The sequence below is a fragment of the Schistosoma haematobium genome, chromosome 5 (genome assembly GCF_000699445.3).
Source record: "Schistosoma haematobium chromosome 5, whole genome shotgun sequence".
Lineage (NCBI taxonomy): Eukaryota > Metazoa > Platyhelminthes > Trematoda > Strigeidida > Schistosomatidae > Schistosoma > Schistosoma haematobium.
The window spans coordinates 15,949,406-15,974,944 of record NC_067200.1 but is presented as its reverse complement, the minus strand read 5'-3'; the positions used below and the strand labels follow the sequence as shown (position 1 = coordinate 15,974,944).

At 40.5% G+C, this 25,539-nt stretch overlaps 1 protein-coding gene across 2 annotated transcripts in view; it reads left to right on the top strand.

The window, feature by feature from the left end:
* Window positions 1-1,889: 1,889 nt before the first annotated feature.
* The window catches only part of MAATS1_1 (Cilia- and flagella-associated protein 91), a 47,723-nt gene continuing 24,073 nt past the window's right edge, over window positions 1,890-25,539 (top strand). Inside the window, exons 1-6 of one of the 2 annotated variants that reach the window (XM_051217580.1) lie at window positions 1,890-2,055; window positions 2,092-2,198; window positions 2,236-2,591; window positions 9,352-9,764; window positions 17,381-17,538; window positions 25,292-25,474. In XM_051217580.1, the coding sequence (XP_051064995.1) occupies window positions 2,517-2,591; window positions 9,352-9,764; window positions 17,381-17,538; window positions 25,292-25,474 (829 nt within the window). In that variant the 5' untranslated portion in view covers window positions 1,890-2,055; window positions 2,092-2,198; window positions 2,236-2,516. Of the gene's footprint in view, window positions 2,056-2,091; window positions 2,199-2,235; window positions 2,592-9,351; window positions 9,765-17,380; window positions 17,539-25,291; window positions 25,475-25,539 lie in introns of those variants that run through there. The other variant, XM_051217579.1, reaches the window with a different exon arrangement.

The window sequence follows — 25,539 nt, the reverse complement described above, 5'->3', positions numbered from 1 at the left end:
AGACCAGGCACGGAAGCCGAGCTTCCACCGGCAGAATATGCAGTGAATAGTATAGAGGGAGACCCACTAGAAATTGTCCGGCAGCAGGAAGCTGACCCTAAACTTCGAGAGGTAATTGGAATGAACGCATAAGGAGCCCTGATCTGGCAGGACGATGACGAAAATTGGGTGGCTGTGATCCTGAAGGACTGGCAGCGTAAGATGATACATGAATGTCACCAGACAGCGCACACAGATATCTGAAGAACGACTGACTTACTATGACAAAGTGCATACTGGCCAGGAATGAGAGACGATGTGGTCCAATACGTGTTAACTTGACAGCAGTGTCAACTAATAAAAATAAATCGATACACACAACCGCCATTACAGTCAGTACCGGTAACCGTAGTCGGTTATCTTTGGTCGGTGGATGTGATGTGATCGCTTCCACAGACGGCGAGCGGTAACCAGTACCTGCTAGTGATGACGGAACATGCTACACGTTGGGTAGACGCTGTAATCATTGCAGACCATCGGGTAAAAACAGTGACCGAAGTAGTAATCCGGCATACTGTAGCGTGTCACGGAATACAGATGATATTAGCTGACTAGGGTCCCTGTTTTGAAAGTGACGAGTTTAGAGCCTGTCTAAAGCAGTTTGGCATCAAGAGGATACAAAGTACACCGTATCACCCCCAGACGAACGGGCTTACAGAAAGGAACAACCGGACGTTAAAGGAACGGCTGACGTCTAAAGGAGGAAATTGTGAGGAAGAGTTACAATTGATTTTGCTGGCACATCGTGCCTTCATATAAGAAACAAACAAGATGTCACCCTTCCTGCTCATATATATACTAGACAACCATGACTTCCAATGTATAAAACGACCTTACCAAAACAACAGAAGTGGATGGCAACGAATGTCTCCGAAATTCTCACGGGAATAAGACGCTTTGCACCAATGTAACTTAAGTGCACATAGTTTGATGGTTCTCGGGATCAAAAGACTCACTGGGGATCTTCCTCGATTGAATTCTTTTCCTGGTCTCCATTATTGATCTTTAAGACAAAATAAGCTTAGCAACAGTTATCTACACAGATGACGAGAAGAAACAGAAACCCATAAGAACTGCAGGGGACTTATTGAAAACCGAGGAAATATTAAAAAGAATAGGGGATTGTGCGGTGAACTGTGAATTAAAATTAAACTACTTAAAATATATAATTAATGACATTTGGACCCGACGAATACAAAATGTATACCGTGTGAGAAAATCCGCTCGTAGTTGTTCTCACAGAGCGCAATTCTACTAGAGGGATGGAGATAAAGGTTACGGTACACCGTTTGTTTCCAGACACGATATTTTTTAATTCTTAGCTATTTTTGACAATTTTCAGAACATACACTTGCTTGCATCCAGAAACGCCCAACATTGTTGCACCTCCGCTTCATACAAAGAATAAAAACCTATTGCAACATGTACAAGGGCACGTCACAATGTTAGACATAAGATTTATAGTCAATTTTGACAAAGGTCAACACTGCTACTCAGTTTTCTCCTTGCTAAACTGAAGGAATACGCGAACTAACATGATGATTGGGTTATGCAAACTTGCCTTCCGAATAAAAGCAACATACACAAGTCTCATCAAGGTAGATCAGGAGGTAATCCATGATGGATAACATATCTGGCGGCCAAAACACGGATAATATTGCGATTTTTTTAACCAGGGTTTAGTTATATCCGGAATCATCTCACAGCTGACATGACCACAACCATTAGGTAGATTGCTTTAAAGGAGACACTTATTTATACACAAAAAGAATTAACCTTCAACTTAGCACATCCATCAGGTTAAGCGCAAAAAGCTACCTTGACTGTTCACATTGGATAGTCCCGAAGACCTGAAATCGTATTGTAAAATCAAGAATTCAGAGTCAAGAAAACAATTTGTTTTCACAAATTAGTTAGAAAAGATATTAGGATTGTTGTCTTAATATATATTCGACTTAATTCCTGTGGGCACAAGTTTTACAAGTTGACGAGGTTTTGAAACCAACAGTAACACGAGTGAGTCTGAAATACGGTATTCGTTTAACTATGTAGTAACCATATCAACATGATCATAAGCGCGGTTATCCCAGTCATATGAAAGATGTTGCTTCCTAATGAGCGAATGACTATTAAAGAAAGGAAACATGACTATCTTTACGGTAACTAATGAAGCATTTATTTGGTATTCTTTCGTAGATCCCTTATACAGTCTTTCAAGTGCAGCTGACCATGAACGGGTTGCAACTAAAGATCATTTAGATGTGTCGAAAATGCAAAAATTGTTCTCCTTTCAGAATTTGTTCAGTGAAGTACCCATATATCGTCCTTATATATGGCGTCTAAATCCAAGTGATCCCGTACCTATGTTCATGTCTAGGTATTTTCACCCTGTAGATGTTTGCAAAAAGTTAATCCAAATGTAAGAATTTGAATCCTTTAATTCTCAAAGGAGTAAGCTTAAAAAAAACAAAGATCTAATGATTGGTCATGTATTTGAGGGTATGGATCGGTCGAAATATTTCACCCATCATACCTTATCTCTTTGTCCATATGTGAGTTAAGTACGATTACGTTTATCGATTGCTTATATAATTGTCAATACACATACATGATGCGATTTTTTATCTAATGTCGTTTGATAGATGAGCTGTAATTTCACAAACTGCATTAAAACAAGAACAAGTCAGATGAGCAGTCATACGTGTTACCTTAGGATTCGATCGAAAATTTAGATGGCTATACATGTAGTACACCAAACAACGCCATACCACGTCATGGAAATAGCAATAAACAAATGAGTAAGACAGCTCTTTGAAAAAGCTGAGTAACCTCATACTTACTTACGCCTGTTACTCCTCGTGAAGGAGCATAGGCCGCTCACCAGCATTCTCCATCCAACCCTGTCCTGGGCAATCCTTTCTAGCTCCGTCCAGTTGTAATTCATCGTTTTCATATCTGCTTCTATTATCCGACGCAATGTGTTCTTTGGCCTTCCTCTTTTTCGCTTCCCTTCAGGATTCCAAGTTAGGGCTTGCCTCGTGATGCAGTTTGACGATTTGCGTAATGTATGTCCTATCCATTTCCATCGTCTTTTCCTAATTTCTTCTTCAGCTGGAAGTTGGTTTGTTCTCTCCCACACAAGGCTATTGCTGATGGTATCCGGCCAATGGATGTTGAGTATCTTGCGTAGACAGCTATTTATAAATACTTGTACTTTCTTGATTGTGGTTGTTGTAGTTCTCCAAGTTTCAGCTCCATACAGTAGAACTGCCTTGACATTCGTATTGAAGATTCTCACTTTGATATTGGTTGAAAGTTGTTTTGAGTTCCATATGTTCTTCAATTGTAGGAATGCGACCCTTGCTTTGCCGATCCTCGCCTTTACGTCTGCATCTGAACCTCCTTGTTGATCGATGATGCTTCCTAGGTATGTGAAGGACTCTACGTCTTCCAGAATTTCACCATCAAGAGTGATTGGATTGCTGTTTTCCGTTTGAATTTGAGGACCTTGGTTTTCCCTTTGTGTATGCTGAGGCCTACTGATGCAGAGACTGCTGCCACACTGGCTGTCTTTGTCTGCATCTGTTCGTGTGTATGAGATAGGAGAGCTAGGTCATCTGCGAAGTCCAAATCGTCTAATTGGTTCTGAGCTGTCCATTGTATTCCGTGTTTTCCTTCAGATGTCGAGGTCCTCATAATCCAGTCGACCACCAGAAGAAAGAGGAAGGGAGAGAGTTAACAGCCTTGTCTGACTCCGGTCCTTACTTGGAATGCATCTGTCAGCTGTCCTCCGTGCACTACTTTGCACTGTAGTCCGTCGTATGAGTTCCGGATAATATTGACAATCATCTCAGGAACTCCATAGTGTCGAAGAAGTTTCCATAATGTCCTCCTATCTACACTGTCAAATGCCTTTTCATAATCAATGAAGTTGATGTATAGTGATGAGTTCCACTCAACTGATTGTTCGACGATGATCCGTAGTGTTGCAATTTGGTCTGTGCACGACCGATCCTTACGGAATCCAGCTTGTTGATCTCGAAGTTGGGCGTCTACTGCATCCTTCATCCGGTTCAGCAACACTGTTGAAGACTTTCTCTGGTATTGACAGTAGTGTAATGCCTCTGTAGTTTTCACATTTGCTCAGATCTCCTTTCTTTGGAATCTTGACGAGGTGTCCTTCTTTCCAGTCCATCAGCACTTGTTCCTCCTCCCAAATTTTTTTGAATAGAAGGTAAAGCATGCTTGTGGTTGCTTCGATGTCTGATTTCAGTACTTCAGCTGGTATGTTGTCGGGTCCTGCTGCTTTCCCGTTCTTGATTTGTCTGACGGCCATTCTAATTTCTTCCGTCGTTGATGGGTTGACATCTATAGGAAGACCTGTGTGCGCTGCTTCGATGTCCGGTTGATTCATTGGAGCCGGCCTATTCAGGAGTTCCTCGAAGTATTCTTCCCATCTGTTACGCTGTTGTTGAATTTCAGTGATTGGCTTGCCTTCTTTGTCTTTGACCGGCCTCTCTGGTTTACTGTATTTCCCTGCTAGTTTCCTCGTTGTATCGTGAAGCTGTTTCATATTTCCTTCCCTAGCGGCTTTTTCTGCCGTCTTTGCTAGTTCTTCCACGTATTTCTTCTTGTCGGCTCTAATGCTCCTCTTCACTTGTTTGTTTGCTTCTTTGTATTCAGCTTGTGCTTGGACTTTCTCTGCTCGTGTTCGGCTGTTGTTTATTGCTGCCTTCTTGTTCTTCCTTTCTTTGATCTTGTCCAGTGTTTCTGTAGAGATCCATTCTTTATAATGGTGTTTCTTTAGGCCCAGGACCTCTTGACACGTTGAAGTCAATGTTTCTTTGATGCCTTTCCAGTTTTCCTCCATAGTAGTTTCTTCCTTCAGTAGATCGTGTAAGGCTTGGAACTTGTTGTTGAGAGTTATCTTGAATTCGTTGAGTCTTTTAGTATCTCGAAGGAAGGCTGTATTGAACCTTTGTAGTGCTGTTTGTCCACTTGTCCAGTTCTTTTTTAGCTTCAGTTTTAAATTGGCTACAACTAGGTGGTGATCTGAAGCTACGTCAGCACCTCTCCTGGTTCTCACATCTTCCATTGTCCTTCGGAATTTTTTGTTGATGCAAATATGATCTATTTGGTTCTCTGTGGTGTGGTCCGGTGAGATCCATGTAGCCTTGTGTATACGCTTGTGTGGAAATATTGTGCCTCCTATGACCAATTTGTTAAATGCACATAGATTTACAAATCTTTCTCCATTTTCGTTTCTTTCTCCCAGTCCATGTCGTCCCATAATATTTTCATATCCAGTGTTGTCTATTCCGACTTTGGCATTTAGATCTCCCATCAGAATAGTTAGGTCCTTCCTTGGGCATTTCTCAATGATTGACTGTAGCCGCTCGTAGAACTGATCTTTAATTTCGTCGTTGCTATCATTAGTGGGTGCATAACATTGGATAATATTCATTAAGATCCCCTCCTTTGTATTGAATGATGCTTTGATGATTCTGGATCCGTGAGATTCCCATCCTACAAGTGCATTTCATGCTACTTTGGACAGCATAAGAGCGACTCTGAGTGTGTGGAGCATTGTCCTCTTCGTGACTATAGCAGCATCTCTCCCGTAGCTAGCCTTTTCTGTCCAACTTGGGTCCAGTGGGTTTCGCTGATTCCCAGTACTGCTAAGTTGTATCTCCTCATTTCCATTGCTATTTGACTTGTCTTCCCGGTTTCCCACATTGTTCGAACGTTCCATGTACCTATAAAAATTTTTGCTCTGGTTGTTAGAAGGGGCATCGGCCTCGTGGCTTCCGAAGGAACTCGGCTTTCACCATGAAGCGTCATAATTCTTCTAAATGAAGACCTTCTAACTCCCAGGGCAGAGTTAAAATGGTTTGGATTATTTTTTCTGGTAAGCGTTTTTTTAGCGAGTTAGTTTTCTACGGGATGGGGACGCTAACCCCATGCCTAACCCTCCTCCTTTACCCGGGCTTGGGACCGGCAGTAACCGTATAAGAGCTACAGGCGGAGTTGAGTAACCTCATAGTTGACTAACATTTTTAGTCTTTAAAAGATACAACGGCGAGATTATAATTTATGGACGAACTAATCAGATTTAGGATAGCAGGTCTTGGATTTTAGCACGAAATTCATCCACTCATTTGGCATAATACTATGACGGTAATACAGATGATGCCAGTTCGTGGTGAAAACCGTAAATCGAATTCCTAACCCTACCATCAACTGTGAATCATAATTATAATTCCTCACATAGCTTTATAACCCTCATTTAGTCCTAGTTTGCGGATGGATTTTTCAAGGTCGTTTTAAAATAAGTAAAAGCAGTTCCAGTTTGGGAAGGGTAGGAGGCTAGATGGTCTGTGCTAGTCCTGGAAATCATGGTCTCAGTTGGATCAACTTTCTTTTGAAAGAGTCGACAGATGGAGCTTCAACTGCATGTTGAGGTAATGAATTCTACTCGTTGATGATTCAATGGGAAAGTCGATAGTCAGCTGACAGGTAATTTGTTCTGGGCTTGTGAGCTTTTTGGAGTGTCCTCGTGAATTCTCTGTTTTGAAAGATGAAAAATAAAGGCATATCAGATGCAAACTTATCACTGAGTAATTTGAAAACCGTAATCAAGTCATTTCTAGTTCTTCGATACGGTAATGGGAATAGGTTTAGTTTAGCCAGTCGAACATGATACTGGAGCTTTGCTATTCCGGAAATCGGCTTAGTTGCTGTTATCTAAATCTTTTACAAAAGCTTATTGTTTTTTTTAAGTAGGGGCTAGCCGCTTGTATGCAGTACTCAAGTTTAGGACGCACGAATACTGTATACCGAGTCAAAAACGTTTGAGCGTCGACATGACTATAAGACCTACGTATTGACCATAGGGTTCTAAAGCCTTTGGTGGCTATCGCAAAGCAGTTTGTAGTAGTTTTTAAGTCTTGGCTAACGATGACTCCTAAATCATTGTGTGTCTGGACAAGTATCTCGATGTTATTTATCATGTATGTATCTGTACCTCGATGGCCAATATGCATCACAATGCACTTGGAAGTATTTATCGGTAACTGTCAAGTTTGAGACCATTCAGATAATTTCTCCAAGTCATTTTGAAGTCCGACGCTATCAACTAATTGTCTTCATCTGTATTTGTTCGTGTGTATGAGATAGAAGGGGTAGGTCGTGTGCGAAGTCCAAATCTTCTAATTGATTCCGAGCTGTCCATTGTATTCCGTGCTTCCCCTCAGATGTGGAGGTCTTCATAATCCAGTCGACCACCAGAAGAAAGAGGAAGGGGTAGAGTAAGCAGCCTTGTCTGACTCTGGTCCTCACACGGAATGCGTGTATCAGCTGTCCTCCATGTACGACTTTGCAGTACGGGCCGTCTTGTGAATTCCGGATGACGTTGGTGATCTCAGTTACACCATAGTGTCGAACAAAGTTCTATGATGTTCTCCTACCCATATTGTCAAACGCCTTGTCATAGTCAAGGAAGTTGATGTGTAGTGACGAATGCCACTTAAGTGATTGTCCAGCGATGATCCGTAATATCGTGATTTGTTATGTGCACGACCGATCCTTACGGAATCCGGCCTGTTGATCACAAAGATGGGCATCTACTGAGTCTTTCATCTAGTTCAGCAACAATCTGTTGAAAACGTTTCCTGGTACCGATAGTAGTTTGATGCCTCTGTATATCTCACACTTGTTTAAATCTACTTTCTTTAGTATCTTGATGAGGTATCCTTTCCAGTCTGTTGGCATTTGTTTCCCCTCCCAAATCTTCCTGAATAGAGTGTGAAGCATTTTTGCAGTTACTTTTTGTTTGACCTCGTTGCTTTAGCTGGTATGTTGTCAGGTCCTGCTGCTTTCTCACTCTTGCTTCGTCTGATGGCTGTTGTGATTTCTCCCATCGTTGGTGGAGTGACATCTATAAGAAGGTTTGTGTGCTGCCCCGATGTTTGGTGGACTCAGTGGAGCTGGTGTATTCAACAGTTCCTCGAAGTATCCTACCCATCTGTTCCTCTGTTCTTGAGTTTCTGTGACTGTCTTGCCTTCTTTGTCCCTGACCAGTCTCTCTGGTTTATTATATTCCCCTGCTAGTTTCTTCGTTGTGTCACATAGCTGTCTCATATTTTCTTATCTTGAAGCTTTTTCCGCTGTCGTTGCTAGCTCTTCAACATATTTCTGCTTGTTGGCTATAATGCTTCTCTTCACTTGCTTGTTTGCTTCTGTATATCTAGCTTGTGCCTTGACTTTCTTCTCTTTTTCGGCTGTTGTTAACTGCTGTCTTTTTGTTTTTCCTTTCTTGAATCTTGTCCATGGCTTCCATAGAGATCCATTCCTTATGATGATGTTTGTTGTGGTCCAGCACCTCCTAACACGTTGAAGTTAATTCTTCTTTGATCCCTTTCCAGTTGTCCTCCATACTAGTTTCTTCTTTCAGTAGGTCCTATAAGGCTTGTAATATGTTGTTGAGATTTATCTTGACTTCATTGAGTTTGTTAGTATGCCGAAGTAAGGCTGTATCGAACCTTTGTACTGCCGTTTCTCCGGTTGTCCAGTGTTTCTTTAGCTTTAGTTTCATCTTGGCCACAACCAGCTGGTGATCTGAATCTGTAACAAAATAAAAGGCAACAGTTTTTGAACTCCTTGCTTAACATGCATCTCTATCCCAGTTAAAGTTACAATACAAATTGTTCAACGACTTGTTTCAGCTGGCTCATCAGCATAATCGATTGTTTAGTAAGATCATTCCGACAATACAGCAGAATAAATCAAAATCTGGCATAGAAAATGTTCTAATTCACTGACCACTCGCCTAAAACTCTTATTCTTGATTTGATCGCCTTCTGATATATCTATTTTAACAAATATGAATCTACAGTGCTTGAATTATTTAACCAACGATTTATATTGTTCCCGATATTGCCAGTCCACAGGCTACAGTTCTACGCAAATATATTAAATGTTTAACGTTTCATTGCATCACTCTACTAGTTTATTAATAAAGTGTTGTACGCATCTTTGCAACATGTAAATAGTTCTCAGCAAAATGGGAAATTTTTTTCACTTAAGCGCCCTAACTAAGCCATTTAAGCAGTTACGGACTCTAGTCAGTATTACATCGAGTGTAATAATTGGTCAAATAAATGTAGCTTCGCTGTTTACTGACACCCAAAACAGTACTCGTATGACATCCAAACGGGGAAAGCAAATATTCAAGGATTGGTGGTTAAGATTTATTTATTTGTTTTGATGAGATTTCAGTAATATTTATCACAATGCAATTTTTTCATATATCAGCCTTCAGGAAATCCGAAAATTATGGATATTACGTTGGACTCTTTAGTAGGAAATCAAAATATCACCCAAATAGATCTAAGGCCGAAACGACCTGTCTATATATCACGTTATGTGCAGACAATGTATCGTGATTCAGAGGCGCAAACTGACCCATATTCTCCATTGTATGTTGTCAATACAGGGAAAAACCTTGAGACACTGAAATTAACTTCGTTGAGTTATGGATATGGACTTCCAGTCGGATTATTTGATGTTGAAAGAATTGAACGTGCAAGACAAAGACGAGAAATTGAAGCAAATTTACCGCCGTATAAAGATATTGCAAATAATCTGGTACAAATTGCCAAACGACGTAAAATTTTGGAAGGTTTAGAAAATCGTGAATGGTACTTCAGAGAAAGAGAGGTTGAAGCGTAAGTCAGTCAATTTATTATTACTAAGCTTTTCCAGTCATGTAATTTATGGACGAGGAATTCACTTTAAAAAGCAATTTTCGTTCCTGATAAGTAGAATCAAGGAAACAATGAAACTAGAAATTTGTAAAAGTTTGTTATACCGTTGTCCTGTACTCATCAAGAGCCCTAAGACGTAGGTGTGGTTTAAATCTCAGTTTATCCAACGTGGTGCTTGAGTCTGATTAGTTTTTACTTTCTTCAAATTGATTGAAGCTGAAACTCTGGTCACATATTTAGTACTTGGTACGGGGCATAAAGGTCTTGGCTTGAGTTGCCGTTAAGGCTGTAGATATTCATTATTGAACGCTCCCAAACTAGTAAAGATGCCACAGATATTCAGAGTTTGACAACGCCTTTACACATGACACCGTCCCAATTGAAGTATGCCAATCCAGTCAAATTAGAAATCAGAAATCAAGGTCAGCCAGTCAGTCAATAACGCCATAGAACTCCGTACGTACATACGTCAATTTAAGTTGCCATACCACATTAGCACAGAGGTACAATTGTCTATTCAAATCACATGGTGGTAGAGGTGGTAAAAGTATAAGCAGTAATCGGATAGATTAGGGTTTGAAAATGTTGTTCAATGAGTATAACCCAGTGAAAAAAATTGGAAAGAGAAAAAGGAAGGGAGATGAAAAATTCAGACAATTAGAATTTGCGAGAACATAAAAGTGGATGCACCTGCAACTTTGCAAACGATTTTGAGTCATTTCATTCAAGGTCTCTGACCGTTGGTTGCTATCATCTCGCGGATCCCAACCAGGTAGTCTACACCTACAGACACTGCTCAGTCCACTTGCCAATGACCTCATGGATTTGTACCATGTTTCGGTCTGGCCACCCCTAGCTTTCTTCCAACCTACTCGTACACCATAAAACATCGCTCGTTCGGGCAGTCGGTGGTTGTGTATACGTAACACATGTCTCAGCCATCTCAACTGATGAAGTTTCACTACTTCAATTGATTTGCCGTCCCTACCTAGCATCCGTTTCCTAACAACTACATTACTTACTTGGTGGTCCCAGGATATATGAGCAATGCTTTGAAGACATCCACGATCGAATACTAGTGACCTACCAATATCCTCTACTCTTACCGGCCATGTTTCACTGCCATAAAGTAGGCCGGAACGAACTGCTGAGCAGTAAACCCGTCCTTTGGTTGATAGACGGATATCTCGCCTACGCAATAAATGACGCAAGTTGGAGAAAGCCAGTCAAGCCTTCTGTATCCGTGCTGACGTTTCGTCACACACTAGACCACAAGGGCTGACGAGACTCCGAAGATAAGTGAAGCGGTCGATACACTCAACTCCATCACTCCCCATCATTAGTTCAGGTGCCGATGCAACTCAACCCTGAAGTGACATGTTGCATTTCGAGGGGAGAATCGCCTTCAGAACATGCTTGCATTGTTGCTTACGGTGGTCAGAAGACTGCATTTTGTCAGCGTCTTCACCAAATAGAACTCTCATTGGCATACTCTAAGTCAACAAGTGAACCGCCCGGTAAAAGTTTATCTCCTGGAAATTTAGATGAAGAAAGCATTATCTCTAAAAGCACGTCAACAACAAAGTTAAGCAAAAATGGAGAGAGTTGACAGCCCTGAAGAACATTCGAGGTAATCAATTCTGATGACAGTTCGCCATAAGCTCTGACTCGACCAGTTGTGTAGGGAGAGAGAGAGCCTGTATAAGGTTAATGTATTTCCTTGGTACTCCTTTCATTGACAAACACTGCCATATATCCTCACTATCAACAGAGTCAAATGCCGCCTTAAGGTCGAAAAGTACTATTATTGTGGGACGTCTGAATGTGTGTCTATGTTCTAGGACCTGACGTAGTGTGAATATCTGGTTCACACAGCCACATCCAGGTCGAAAACCAGTCTGGTTTTCTCTAGTTCTGCTCTTCAAGAGCTTTAGTTAGGCGTCGACACATTATTGAAGCCAATGTTTTAGACAATATATTAGTCAAACTGATTCCTCTGTGATTGTAACAAGAGGACTTTTGCCCTTTCTTATAGACTGGCACAATCAGTGGTTGAGACCAGTCAGATGGGATTACATCCAGTTCCCGGATTCTGCCTAAGACCTCAGTCAATCTCGCTGCTAGTACTGGACTGCCATCCTTAAAAATCTCAAGAGTAAACCTGTCAGAACCTGTTGCTCTCCCACGCTTCAGATTTCCTATAGCTTTTGGACCTTGTCAAGAGTTGGAGGACTTACATCAACTGGTCATTCAGGTCGACTGGAGATCGTGGGAAACCGAAGTGTGGTTGAAGGCCAGTTGAACTGATCCCTAAAGTGTTCTGCCCATCCATCCAATCTCCTAAATTGAGAATGAACAATATGTCCTTCTTTTTCTGAAATAGTTTCGCTAACAGTCGGTTTCCTAATATCGGTTTCCTTAACAAGTCTGAACAATTGTCTGCTATTACCTATTGCCTCTGCCTTTTCCGTCTCTCTTGCTTTCGCTACCCACCACTGTTCACGATCATTGCGTAGGCTCCTTATCAGCCTGCGCTTAAGCTGACTCCGCTCTTTGTCATGTTTAGAGCCAGATGGGATGAGTTTTCGAGCATCTATCACTGCGGTGGATGCTGCTCAGACCCAGTATTTTTCCCTAACCTTATGGTTTACTGTCCTAGCAGATATCACTGCTGTTTCCACAGCTTTTCGGATATCATTCCACGCTGCCTCGGGGTGGATATCACTTACATGGCTGCCTAACCGTGTTTTCTAGTTGTTCCTGAAATATATTCTTAGCTTAGCTATCATTGAGTAGAACCCTAAGAGGTTTCTTTGAATCGTCTTACCTACGTCCAGTGAGACGCAGACAAATACGCGCTCGCACTAGAGCATCATGTGAATCCAAGCATGTGCTCCACAACAAGCGTCAGTCTTCTATTGAGCCTCTCCATCGATGGCCGACAGCAATGTGATCTGTTTGGGTCCAACGTTGGGACGAATTCGGGGGTCGCCATGTCAAAATATGTTTTTCCTTATGCTTAAAGTTAGTATTTGCAAGGAACAGGCGGTTATCTGATCATAGCTGCATTAGACGATCGCGATTATCTGTTCTTTGAGCCACGACACCATAAGATCCACTCAGCTGTCCTTGATTTTCGATTAATTTATCTAAGTGTACATTGAAGTCACCAACCACCATTACTACATCAGGGCACCTAACGTTTTGAAGGTCAGAAAACTTTCTGTAAAACTCATCTCTCACCTCATTTGAGCTGGAGTCAGTGGGAGAGTAGACAGAGAGGACGGAGAGGCAACAACGAGCGTCCTTATCTTTCCGAGTCCTTAGTGTTCCGTTTAGTTGGACAGCACGCAAGCAACTGTCCACTGGGATCCAGTCTAAGAGCGTTAGTTCTGCCCTAGGACTCAATGCTAAGGGGTTCGCAGGTATAATTGAAAAGGCTATCGATACTTCGGGAAGCGCTTGAACTAAGTTACCTAATTGTTGCAAGCGACGCGCAGCACAATATATTCGGTGCGGATGCGTGAGCAAGCGCCTTCATTCAAGTGTGCCAAGTCAAAATAATGGGATCAGCATTATTGTCGAAGACTTACAGAACAATTTATTTTCCAAATCTTTTACCGCTACACTAGTAAGGAAAGTAGTTCGGTTCTCTGCATTTTCCAACGATTCTCCATTTGATACCAGCTTTCAACAATCCTTTTTAGTTGCTATTCATTCTTTTCATGTCTCCTTTCAATTCTCCGTGCAGCTTTCCTTTGGCCTTCATCTATGAAGGATTAATGCATTCTAATCACATCAATATAACGATGATGAATTTAAATAAAATGATTTACTTGATGCAAAAGATGACTGAAATCTTCTTGTTTTGTTAAAATTGTTAATTTTTCACGTTTTTTTTGAGCTTGTTCATCTTCTAACAGAGCATGCGTTGACCTTGACTCAGCAATTAATTCACTACGTTTTCGTTTACCCTCATACATTTGAGTCTGAATTGCACGCCCGCGAATTAATTGTTGCAACATAATTACAGCTACTTCTTGTCTTTCAGATTCTTCCTGAATTCAACAAATAAACAGTTGAATTAGTCTTAAAATAAAATAATTACAATGTATATCGAAAATGATTCTTTCAAAATTACAGTTAATTGAAATTAGAATCACATGTTTTATCACAAGTTAATTGAACTTAAAAAACTTGGAACACTAGATGTTGAATATTTTGAAAAGTTACATTAAAACTTGACTTCTGTAAACAGATTCAGCGACTCAACTGCATCATATTATCCAAAAGATCTAACTTTACATGATTGAATCTCGTGAAAGAGTTAAACTTCTGCGCTAGAAAAGAACAAGCGTCAAGGGACATTGTGCGAATTAGCGTTAAAACATTAACTTTTCGCATATTTTTATATACATACTTTAACTGCGTTGTTACACTTCAAGGAGGAATATAAGTCGCCCAACAACATTCTTCATTGAACTCTGTCCAGGACAATACTTTTTAGTTGTTTCCAGTTGCTATTCATCCTTTTCATGTCTCTTTCCAATTTTCCGTGCAGCTTTTCTTTGGCCTTCCTCTTTTCCGTTTCCCTTCATGATTCCAAGTTGGCGCTTGCTTCGCGATCCAGTTTGGTGACTTCTACAATGTATGACCTATCCACTTTCAGTGTGTTTTCTTGATTTCCTCTTCAACTGGAAGCTGGTTTGTTCTTTCCCACAGTAGGTCGTTGCTGATGGTATCCAGCCAACGGACATTGACTAACTTGCGTAGACAAGTGACTATAAGTACTTGTGCTTTCTTGATGATGGCTGTAGTAGTTCTCCAAGTTTCAGCTTCGTTTAGTTGGACTGTCTTGACGTTCGTATTGAAGATTCTGATTTTGATATTGGCTGACAGTTGTCTTGAGTCCCACATGTTCTTCCATTATAGGGATGCGTTCGTTACTTTGCCAATCCTTGCCTTTACGTCTTCATCGGATCCTCCTTGTTCACTGATGAAGCTTCCCAGGTATGTGAAGTTTCCACCTCTTCCAGAGCTTCCCATCAAGTGTGATTGAGTTGGCGTTCTCCGTGTTTCATTTAAGGATCATGCTTCTTCTCTTGTGTATGTTGAGACCTACTGATTCAGAGGCTGCAGCCATACTAGTTGTCTTCATCTGTATTTGTTCGTGTGTATGAGATAGAAGGGGTAGGTCGTGTGCGAAGTCCAAATCTTCTAATTGATTCCGAGCTGTCCATTGTATTCCGTGCTTCCCCTCAGATGTGGAGGTCTTCATAATCCAGTCGACCACCAGAAGAAAGAGGAAGGGGTAGAGTAAGCAGCCTTGTCTGACTCTGGTCCTCACACGGAATGCGTGTATCAGCTGTCCTCCATGTACGACTTTGCAGTACGGGCCGTCTTGTGAATTCCGGATGACGTTGGTGATCTCAGTTACACCATAGTGTCGAACAAAGTTCTATGATGTTCTCCTACCCATATTGTCAAACGCCTTGTCATAGTCAAGGAAGTTGATGTGTAGTGACGAGTTCCACTTAATTGACTATTCAACAGAAACTCCTGACACGTTGAAGTTCGTGCTTTTTCGATCGCTTTCTAGTTGTCCTCCATAGTAGTTTCTTCTTCTTTGAGGCTTCGAACGTGTTGCCGAGATCCATTCGTAATTCGTTGAGTTTTTCAGTATGTCGAGGGAAGGTTGTATTGTTGAATGCACATAGATTCGCGAATCTCTTACCGTCTTCGTCTCTTTCTCCCAGTCCATGTCGTTCCATTATGTAACTATACTCGATGTTGTCCACTTCGACTTTGGCGTTTAGGTCTCCTATCGGTATGCTCAGTTCCTTTCCTGAGTACTTCGCTATGACCGATTGCAGCCTCTCGTAAAACTGATCGTTATCTTTGTCGTTTCTATCATTGGTGGGTGCACAACACTAGGTAACATGCATTGTGATTCCCTCCTTCTTTGTTTTGAGGGACGCCTTGATGATTCTGGATCCATGAGATTCCTATCCTACAAATGCTTTACGTGCTTCTTTGGACAGCATCAGAGCAACTTCCTGAGTGTGCGGAGCACTTTATTTTTCATGACCTGTGTACAGCAGCATTTCTCTCAAATCTAACCTTTTCTGTCCAGCATTGATCTAATGGGACAATGTGGGAGACCGGGAGGACCAGTCAAATAGCTACGGGAATGAGGAGTTGCAACATGGCGGTACCTATATTAGTTGTTCCCTTGGTTGTTAGAAGGGGCATTGGCTTTGTGACTTCCGAAGAATCTCGGCTTTCACAACGAGACATCATAATTCTTCTGAATAAAGACCCTTCAACTTCCAGGACAGAGTTTAGATTGTTTAATTTGCTTAGCGTTTTTTATTAAGGTTGTTTTCTACGGGATGGGATCGCTGACTTTATGCCCAAACCTCCTCTTCTTATTTATTTGTTTATTTAAACAGATAAACATTGGTACAAGGAGGCATCAAATAGGTTTTCGCCACATAAATCGCTCGATTTTTTGGGGGTTGGGATACTGTCCGGGTGCCCAGACCGAAACAGGTGGTTTTCTTAGTGGGCCACACCCGGAGCCTTTGACCTAAAGGTCTAATCCACAAGGCAGTGGAGTGACGTCAGGAGATGCAGTCGCATGGTAGCCGGTGACCAATAATTTGTTCATTCGCCATTTTTTCTTTCAGGATCCTAGAGCCCATATGCACCATTGGTTTGGAATCAGGGTTTTCCAACTCCGCTAGGTGGATCTTCCTTATCCACTAACCCAGTTAAAGCTCCGGGCATTCGCTTTTCACCCTCTCAATTTCGTAGACAACACCCCGTCCGCGGGAAGGCAGCGAGTAGGACTTCCCTGGCAGTGGCTGTGTACACGTGGCCATGTGAGAGCATTTCGTGAGGGAGAGCTGACTCTCCCCATTTTCGACCGTACCAGAGCATTTTGAGACTGTCTCCTCCTCTACCTGGGCTTGGGACCGGCAGTAACGTTAGAAGTGCTACCGGTGGAATTACTTTGGCTTCAGCGTCGTATAAATTTCCTTTGAAAATCATCTTCAGCGTGAAGTTTTTTGGTAGCACGTAATCACAGTTGATTATCTGTTTATGGAATAAGTTGGTTTTTGATTTGAATTCCTCTATAAATACATGATTACTGTTGTGCTTGGATATTACTTTGGGAATTGTACTCTTTTGAACGGCCAATGCACTACTTCACAAGATCAAGTAAGCTGAGGCAGTGCAAACCAGACACTTATACTTGACACTTTCCCGAATGATTTGCTTTCTGGATAAAAAGATCCGAGGCCCTGTTGAATAAAGGCCTTTCTCAGGGGACCGGACAGTCCGTTCTTCATTGTCCGTGCCATATCCCCACTGAATTCAATTTTCATATATAAAAATTTCTTCGGAATTGTGAGAATGGGGTAGGATTACCTAACCCCCAACACAGTTAAGGAAAATGACATTTTTGAAAGCATTTTCTTAACTGAATTGTCCTTAATTTTTCTTCAATGATAACGCATTTATTTATCGATTAGTCGAGTTTTCATACTTTCGTTGATTTTTCTCCTGTACAGAATGCAAGAAGTTCGACTAAATGTAATCGTTCAACTTTTGCGTAGACGTGAACAACGTAAACAAGAAGTCATATCTAGGCGATTAGATCAGAAATGGAGCGAAAGTTGTGCACAGAATGAGACAAAATGCAGAGCTATAAAATATCGTTATATTGGAGGTAATATTATAATGATTTATTTGAGACTAAAGTGCTACTAGTAACGAAGAATTCATATCTTATTAAATTAGGCGGTTTTGTGTATGTTTCTATATATTTTGAATAAATAAGGTGATATGATAAAGTTATTAACGTCTAGATCTAATACCAACTGGAAAACCATCGACAATCAGTGAGCCGTGGACATTCTCCAAGTTCGAGACTTGTCATTAGTATTCATACAGGAATCCAGACGGATTCGAAACCATGACCTTACCTTCGGACCTAGTGGAGAAAACAATACCTTTAGAAATTCTGGCAGATACCTGTGACATTTTATAGTTAATCCTATCAGGAGTGCGGTAGTTACACACCGATGATAATAAAACCTTGTCCCCTCATACCACTAAAAGTAAATGCGAATTACTACATCTCGGTTTGGTGATCGGACTGTATAATGTTCTTTTAGAAATATACAAGTCTTGAACCTATGTAACAACCACATAATTGCGTTCAAATATTTCTTCCAGTTTATCCTTAGCTAACATACATTGCTCTATGGCTTCCTTAGCTTTCCTTGTGCAGAAATGAATAAAGTTGACAAGATTAGTTTTATTATCACTTGTCATTTACTCAAAAAATTTCTGAAATTCGTATAAAGTTTGATACGCATTTGGTTTATCATGATCCTTGTTCACCTCTAGCTTAAGTAGTTTTAATTGATGCTCGATGTAATCTTCTACTGTGTCTGATGTATGTTCACGAATCATTACAGTTAAATTGTCCTCATTGGGCTATAAATTTTTCGCGATGGAGTCTTTTCAAAGTGACTAGTTTCTCAATTTCTTCTACTGTCAGCTTGTTAACTTTACTTTTAACGTTTCTAAGGCAGATATAGTTAGTGGCTATCAATGGAATAAAGAATGTGCATTTCACCCTATTTGGGACTTATAATCTAGATACTAGTTACTCAATGGCAATATCTATGGTGCACAATTTGTGTGAATGTATTTATTCTAGGGCTAAATATTTACCGAGTACTTAAATAAAAAAAATCATTCATATTTCACAGTACTTGTCTGTTGCTGAAACTCTGAATTTTCTCACTTAAACGTTAAAATTTTTTAAACTATTAAGTACTAGGATTCATTATGTTGTATATAGGTAAATATTTTCAACTGTTTTGAGTTTGTTGTTTTTCATATACACCTCGCTGGAAAGCAGCACTTTTTAGCGGAGACACACACTGTTTCCAGCTTAAACATCCATCGATTATTTATTAGACAGTTTTATGATTGTTTTATTGTATTTTTTACATTGACTTAGTCGTAAGGCATATTTCATCTCGTGAGTTGTTAGCTTATTGTTTACCATTTATTAATTACAGTCAATTAACTAGGAATTTCAGCTTCTCATCAAAAGTTCCCTCGTTGTGTAATTATTGAAACTCGCTAGTGGTGGTTCGTTGTGTTCTTATATTTTCATACTAATAAACACATGAGTTAAAAGTCTAAATAGTAAAAAGTACTTGTGACTACTCAGATGTATTACTGGCATTCTCACTAGAGGTTTAATAAAGTGGGAATCCGAGGCTCCCATTTGGTCATGTGATGAACACATTGGATCTTCTGTTGTCAGTATAGGATCGAGCATTAAAAAAAAAACTTGAACTGATATACTTCTTCATTGTTCTGTCTGTTAAATAACAGTATTTACTGTAAGCTTCGGCAGCGAAAATAGATGTAACGGCAACCACAATAAATAATACTAATCCACATAACTCCAGCTCACAAGTTCAAATTAAAAGACTAAGAAATACAAAGAACTTTTTCTCTCAGTGTGGTGATTTACACTGGCAGTCACATGCATTCAATATGAGTTGTGTTTTTTAGACAGTTGGTTTAGAATAGCATTAAAATGACTGGTTTAAATTTGTTGCTCACATCTCCCCACTCATTATTGAACAAATCGTCATGACTTCCCTGTTTTTCACTCAAATATGTCGCCCAATAATATTAATCCTTTTAAAAGTGACACAATCGGTTAAGATTGTTTTAGGATGGATATAAAAATCAACAATTTATGGGATGATTATCTTTTCACTGGCAATGAACTCAGGTAATTACGTTTTCACTAGTTTGGATTTAAGTTCCAACGTGGTTTCAACCTCAGAATTCTGTAATCTTTATATGTATGAGTGGAGAACAGTGTGTACCTGAACATATTGAGCACTCATTTCGCTACCAATTAAAAAAACCCACTATTTTCCATTACTTATGGTCATATCCTGGAAATGTATTATTAGGGTTAAAGAAAAAAACCACAGTCGCTTGAATATCGGCCGATCTCACATAGAAATACCTTAACTAAAACGACACAATATTAACATTATCATACTTATTCTGATTTTGATTATACTCAAAATATCCTACTTTATTCCATTTGTACTATTTAAACTTAGGTAAATTTAGTTCTTTTGTTATTTCTCTGAATAAGAAAAATAAACTAGGTTGTATGACGTTGCAAATTCAATTTTCTACTCATTGAGATTTTATAAATATATAAATCGACCGACCACTGAGTAGTTACCAATGCCACTTTTGTAATTCCACCGATTAAGTGGTAATATGGCCATTAGTCTAAGTGGTTCAACACTGGACGACACACCATAAAATATCGGTCCAGGATTTTTTGCCGATTGCCTCCAACCATCTGATATAATATAGTGTGCACGATATCAACAGCCTAGAGTCCTTATTGTTCCTTTTCCCTGCCTAGCTTTGACTGTTAAATCCAGAACACCAGTATCAGCTTCCACTATTACTTACTTACTTACGCCTGTTACTGCCAATGGAGCATAGGCCGCCGACCAGCATTCTCCAACCAACTCTGTCCTGGGCCTGCTTTTCTAGTTCCATCCAATTATTGTTCATTTTTCTAGTGTCTGTCTCCATTTCCCGGCGTAATGTGTTCTTTGGTCTTCCTCTTGTCCTTCGGCCTTGAGGATTCCATGTGAGGGCTTGTCTTATGATGCAGTTGGGTGCTTTCCTCAATGTGTGTCCTATCCACTTCCAGCGCTTCTTCCTAATTTCTTCCTCCGCTAGGATCTGGTTTGTTTTCTCCCATAGTAGGTTGTTGTTAATAGTGTCCGGCCAACGGATCCGAAGTATTACGCGTAGACAGCCGGTAGTAAACACTTGTATCGTCTGGATGGTGGTTTTCGTAGTTCTCCAAGTTTCCGCTCCATACAGTAGAACCGTCTTGACATTTGTATTGAAAATTCTGACTTTGTTGTCGGTTGACAATTGTTTCGAGTTCAAGATTTTCTTCGGTTGTAAATATGCTGCTCTTGTTTGCCGATTCGCGCCTTCACATCTGCATCAGATCCACCGTGTTCATCAATGATACTGGCCAGATATGTAAAGGTTTCGACATCTTCTAAGGCTTCTCCGTCAGGTGTGATCTGATTGGTGCATGCTGTGTTGTATCGGAGAATCTTGCTTTTCCCTTTGTGTATGTTGAGACCTACTGCTGCTGAGGCTGTTGCTACACTGGTCGTTTTCTCCTGCATTTGTTGTTGCGATTGCGATAGGAGGGCCAGATAATCTGCGAAGTCTAGATCGTCCAAATGCACCCTAGATGTCCACTGTATCCCGCGTTTCTCTTCAGATGTTGACGTCTTCATGATCCAGTCGATCACCAGGAGAGAGAGAAAGGGTGAGAGTAAGCAACCTTACCTGACACCGGTCTTTACCTCGAACGAGTTTGTCAATTGTCCTCCATGCACAATTTTGCAGTTTAATCTATCATAGAAATTCCGTATGATAGTGACTATCTTCTGAGGCACGCCGTAGTATCGAAGATGCTTCCGTAGTGTTGTTCTGTCCACGTTATCAAATGCTTCCTCGTAGTCAATGAAGTTGATGTAGAGTGATGAATTCCATCCAATCGATTGTTCCACAATGATCCGTAGAGTTGCGATTTGATCTGTACACGATCGATCCCTACGGAATCCTGCCTGTTGGTCTCGAAGTTAGGCATATACGGAGTCCTTCATTCTGTTTAACAATACCCTGTTGAAGACTTTTCCTGGTATTGAGAGAAGAGTGATACCTCTGTAGTTCTCACACTTGCTGAGATCGCATTCCTTTGGTATCTTGTTCAGAAGTCTTTCTTTCCAGTCTGTTGGCACTTTTCCTCCATCCCAAATCTTGCTGAAAATAAAGTGGAGTATCCTTGCAGTTACCGCTACGTCTGCTTTCAGTGCCTCTGTTGGAATGTTGTCTGATCCTGCTGCTTTGCCACTCTTGATTTGTCTGATGGCCATACTAGTCTCATCAATTGTTGGTGGGCCAACATTGATTGGGAGGTCGGTGGGTGCTGCTTCGATGTTGGGTGGGTTCAGTGGGGCTGGTCGATTCAAGAGTTCTTTGAAGTGTTCTACCCACCTGTTTCGATGTTGGTGATTACTTTACCCTCTTTTCTTTCCACTGGTCGTTCTGGTTTACGGTAATTTCCAGGTAGTTTCTTTGTTGTGTCATGCAGTTGCCTCATGTTTCCTCCTCTTGCAGCTTTTTCCGCCGTCATTGCTAAGTCCTCCACATATTTACGTTTGTCAGTTCTGATGCTCCTTTTCACTGGCTTGTTTACTTCTGTGTATTCAGCTTGTGCCTTGGCTTTTTCTGATCTTGTTCGGCTGTTATTGATTGCTGCCTTCTTGTTCCTCCTTTCTTGAATCCTATCCAGTGTATCAACAGTGATCCATTCCTTGTGGTGGTGCTTCTTGTAGCCCAGAACCTCATGACATGCTGAAGTGATTGCCTCTTTGATCCCCCTCCAGTTGCTCTTCATAGTAGTTCCCTCTCCATTGAGTAGATCGTGAAAGGCCTGGAACCTATTACTGAGGGCTATCTTGAATTCACTGAGTTTGTCAGTATCCCGAAGAAAGGCCGTATTAAACTTTTATGCTGTTGTCCTCCCCATTGTCCGGTGCTTCTTGAGTTTCAATTTCATCTTGGCGACCAGCAAGTGATGATCTGATGCTATATCAGCTCCTCTCTTAGTTCTCACATCCTCCATTGTCCTCCTGAACTTATTGTTGATGAAGATATGGTCGATTTGGTTTTGCGTAGTGTGATCCGGTGAAGTCCATGTGATTTTGTGAATGGGTTTATATGGGAATATAGTGCCGCCTATGACCAGTTTATTGGAGGCATATAGGCTTGCAAATCTCTCACCATCTTCGTCCCTTTCTCCCAGTCCGTGTCGTCCCATGATGTCTTCATATCCGGTGTTGTCCATTCCAACCTTGACACTTAAATCTCTCACCAGAATGTTCAGGTCTTTTGTTGGGCACTTCTCGACGATTGACTGCAGCCTATTGTAGAATTGATCTTTAGCATCTTCATTGTATTCGTTGGTAGGCGCAAAGCATTGGATGGCGTTCATTGAAATGCCCTATTTCTTTGTGTTGAAGGAGGCTTTGATGATCCTTGGTCCATGAGATTCCCATCCTATAAGTGCATTTTGTGCTTGTTTGGGCAACAATAATGCAACTCCTTGTGTATGTGGGGCATTTTCTTCTTCATGGCCGGAGTATAACAGAAGCTCCCCCGAAGCTAGTCGTTGTTGTCCAACTTGCGTCAAATATGTTTCACTGATGCCCAGCACCTCTAGGTTGTATCTCCTCATTTCTGCAGCAATTTGGAAGGCTCTCCCACATTGTACGAGCATTTCATGTACCTAAATTAATGGTTGCTCTGGTTGTCAGAAGAGCATCAGCCTCGTGACTTCCGAAGGAACTCGGCTTTCACCATGATGCGTCCCAACTCTTCTAAATGAAGACCTTCTGACTCCCAGGGCAGAGTTTAATTGGTTTGAATAATTTTTTCTGGTTAGCGTTATTTTAGCGAGTTAGTTTTCTACGGGATGGGGCCGCTAACCCTCCTCCTTTATCCCGGCTTGGGACCGGCAGTAGTTCCAGAGGGGCTTCACGTGGAGCTTCCACTACATGTATCATATATTTCAAACATACTTGGTTTATATACAAGCCAACCAGACCACACCGTACTATAAAATAGAAAATAACATTTGCACAAGATCAAGCCAAAATGTGGCTGTGATCGTGACTGTAATCAATAAACTGAGTATAATTTAAGAAGAGTAAATTGTGTAATAATAGTCTATAAGTTAAAATAAAGCTTATAATAAGAGGAAAAGAGATATATATAATCTAGTTACTGAATAGTTATACAATGAGAATATGTATAATGTTAGTCCATTAATATTCCTCAGAAGTTACTCGTAATTTAATCTTCACTATGATATGACGGTTACCAACAGGAGATAATAGATGGTTGCAAAATGTCGCGGATTGAGTGAGGTTAAACATGTTCATCATTGGATCCAACTCATTAATCTAGAGGATGAAGGCCTTCCTTGGGGCCGATGGTCCTGGGTTCGATCCTCAGTGAGGTCGTGAATGTGGGCTGCTGAGGGGTTCCATGATAGGAAGAAACAAATTTCCCATGTTTACCGTTTTCCAATGAATGTCTAACTTAGGTCAGTTTGTGATATCAAAAACATGGAATTAATTAACACTCAATAAAAGTTCAGTGTGAAAATCTAAGTTCTGTAGTTCAGTTGATTCTCGAATACCTCAGTGTTAATGTATCTAATCTTGACAGTCAATAATGCCTCTTCAAGTATTACATAAAACATCAATTCCCATATGACGACTAAATTTATGTCTTCAAGATGAGTGCTAGCTTGCACAACGCCTAGATCTAGCTTTGACTGGCAATTATGATCGCAAAAGTGATAAAGAAATAAACTTGTTACCATAATACTTTTCCGAGTCCAGAGAGAAATTAGATATACAAATGGTTTGATTTTCTCACCAGAGTTATTGTATTTAAAAACGCCCCTTAATTAGAAGTTTTTAAGTAATTTACTAATCTGATAATAACTTTCATTACGTATGGGCTTCAACTAGAAACTTACTGACGCTTCTATCTGGTTTAACAATCGTCAACGGTTCGCACCGACGGCACTTCATGAAGTCGAACGAAGGACTATTAGGCATCAACCAGTGAGTAGGAATGAAATGCTTTACATTTTTTTATTTCAGTCAGTTTTCTACTTATGAAGATTGCAGTATTTTAACAGTTGAATTCACGCGTCGAACTAAGCTAGACCACTATTAGAAACCTGGAAGCACTGGACGGTCGTTTCGTCCTAGTATGAGACTCTTCATTAGTACATGCGGGACTCGGACCAGCCTACGGGGTTATGGGTGCGCACTGTTGAGGAGTCTCGCAGTAGGACGAAACGGCCGTCCAGTGCTTCAAGGTTTCCAATGATGGTCTAGCTTAGATCGACTCGTGAATTCAACGGTTTTCTATCTGTCATGACCGCTACCCAATATCATATTTTAGCTATTACCACACTTCCAAATTAGTTAGGTTGCAGCTATGGAAAATCTGTTTAAAAGTTGATTATCAAATGAACAATTCTAATGGTTTTTGAAGTCATTTTTCGATTTAGGATAATATTAGTTTGGTGCAGGATTATAGTTGCTCACTAATGAAAGACCCTAAACCATGACCAGGCAACTGTTGAATGCTTCTTCTTTCTTAATGGTTGTTAACTGACGTCAGTTTGTAATAAATTATAGTATATCACTATTCGTCTTGTGACGATCACCGTTATGGTTTATGGATAAATAAGAATTTTCATTCTCCTTTGTGTCTTTCCTTCTTTGTATCTACTGCAGAGTTACGCAAATTATTGAAACTTCGGTTAGCTGCTAAAGAAAATAAATTTAAACGTGATATGATAATGGATTATGCTAAACCATCATCTCAAGTTTTTGCTCCACTCACGCGACTTGGTGTATTTCCAGATCGTAGTTCTGAACGTTATGTTGTAAAAAATATATATTCATCGCGTTATGAAGGTAATTCAATGGTACATTTACGTATTTAGAAAATACACTGTAGCTTAAACCGTAAATCATTTTTT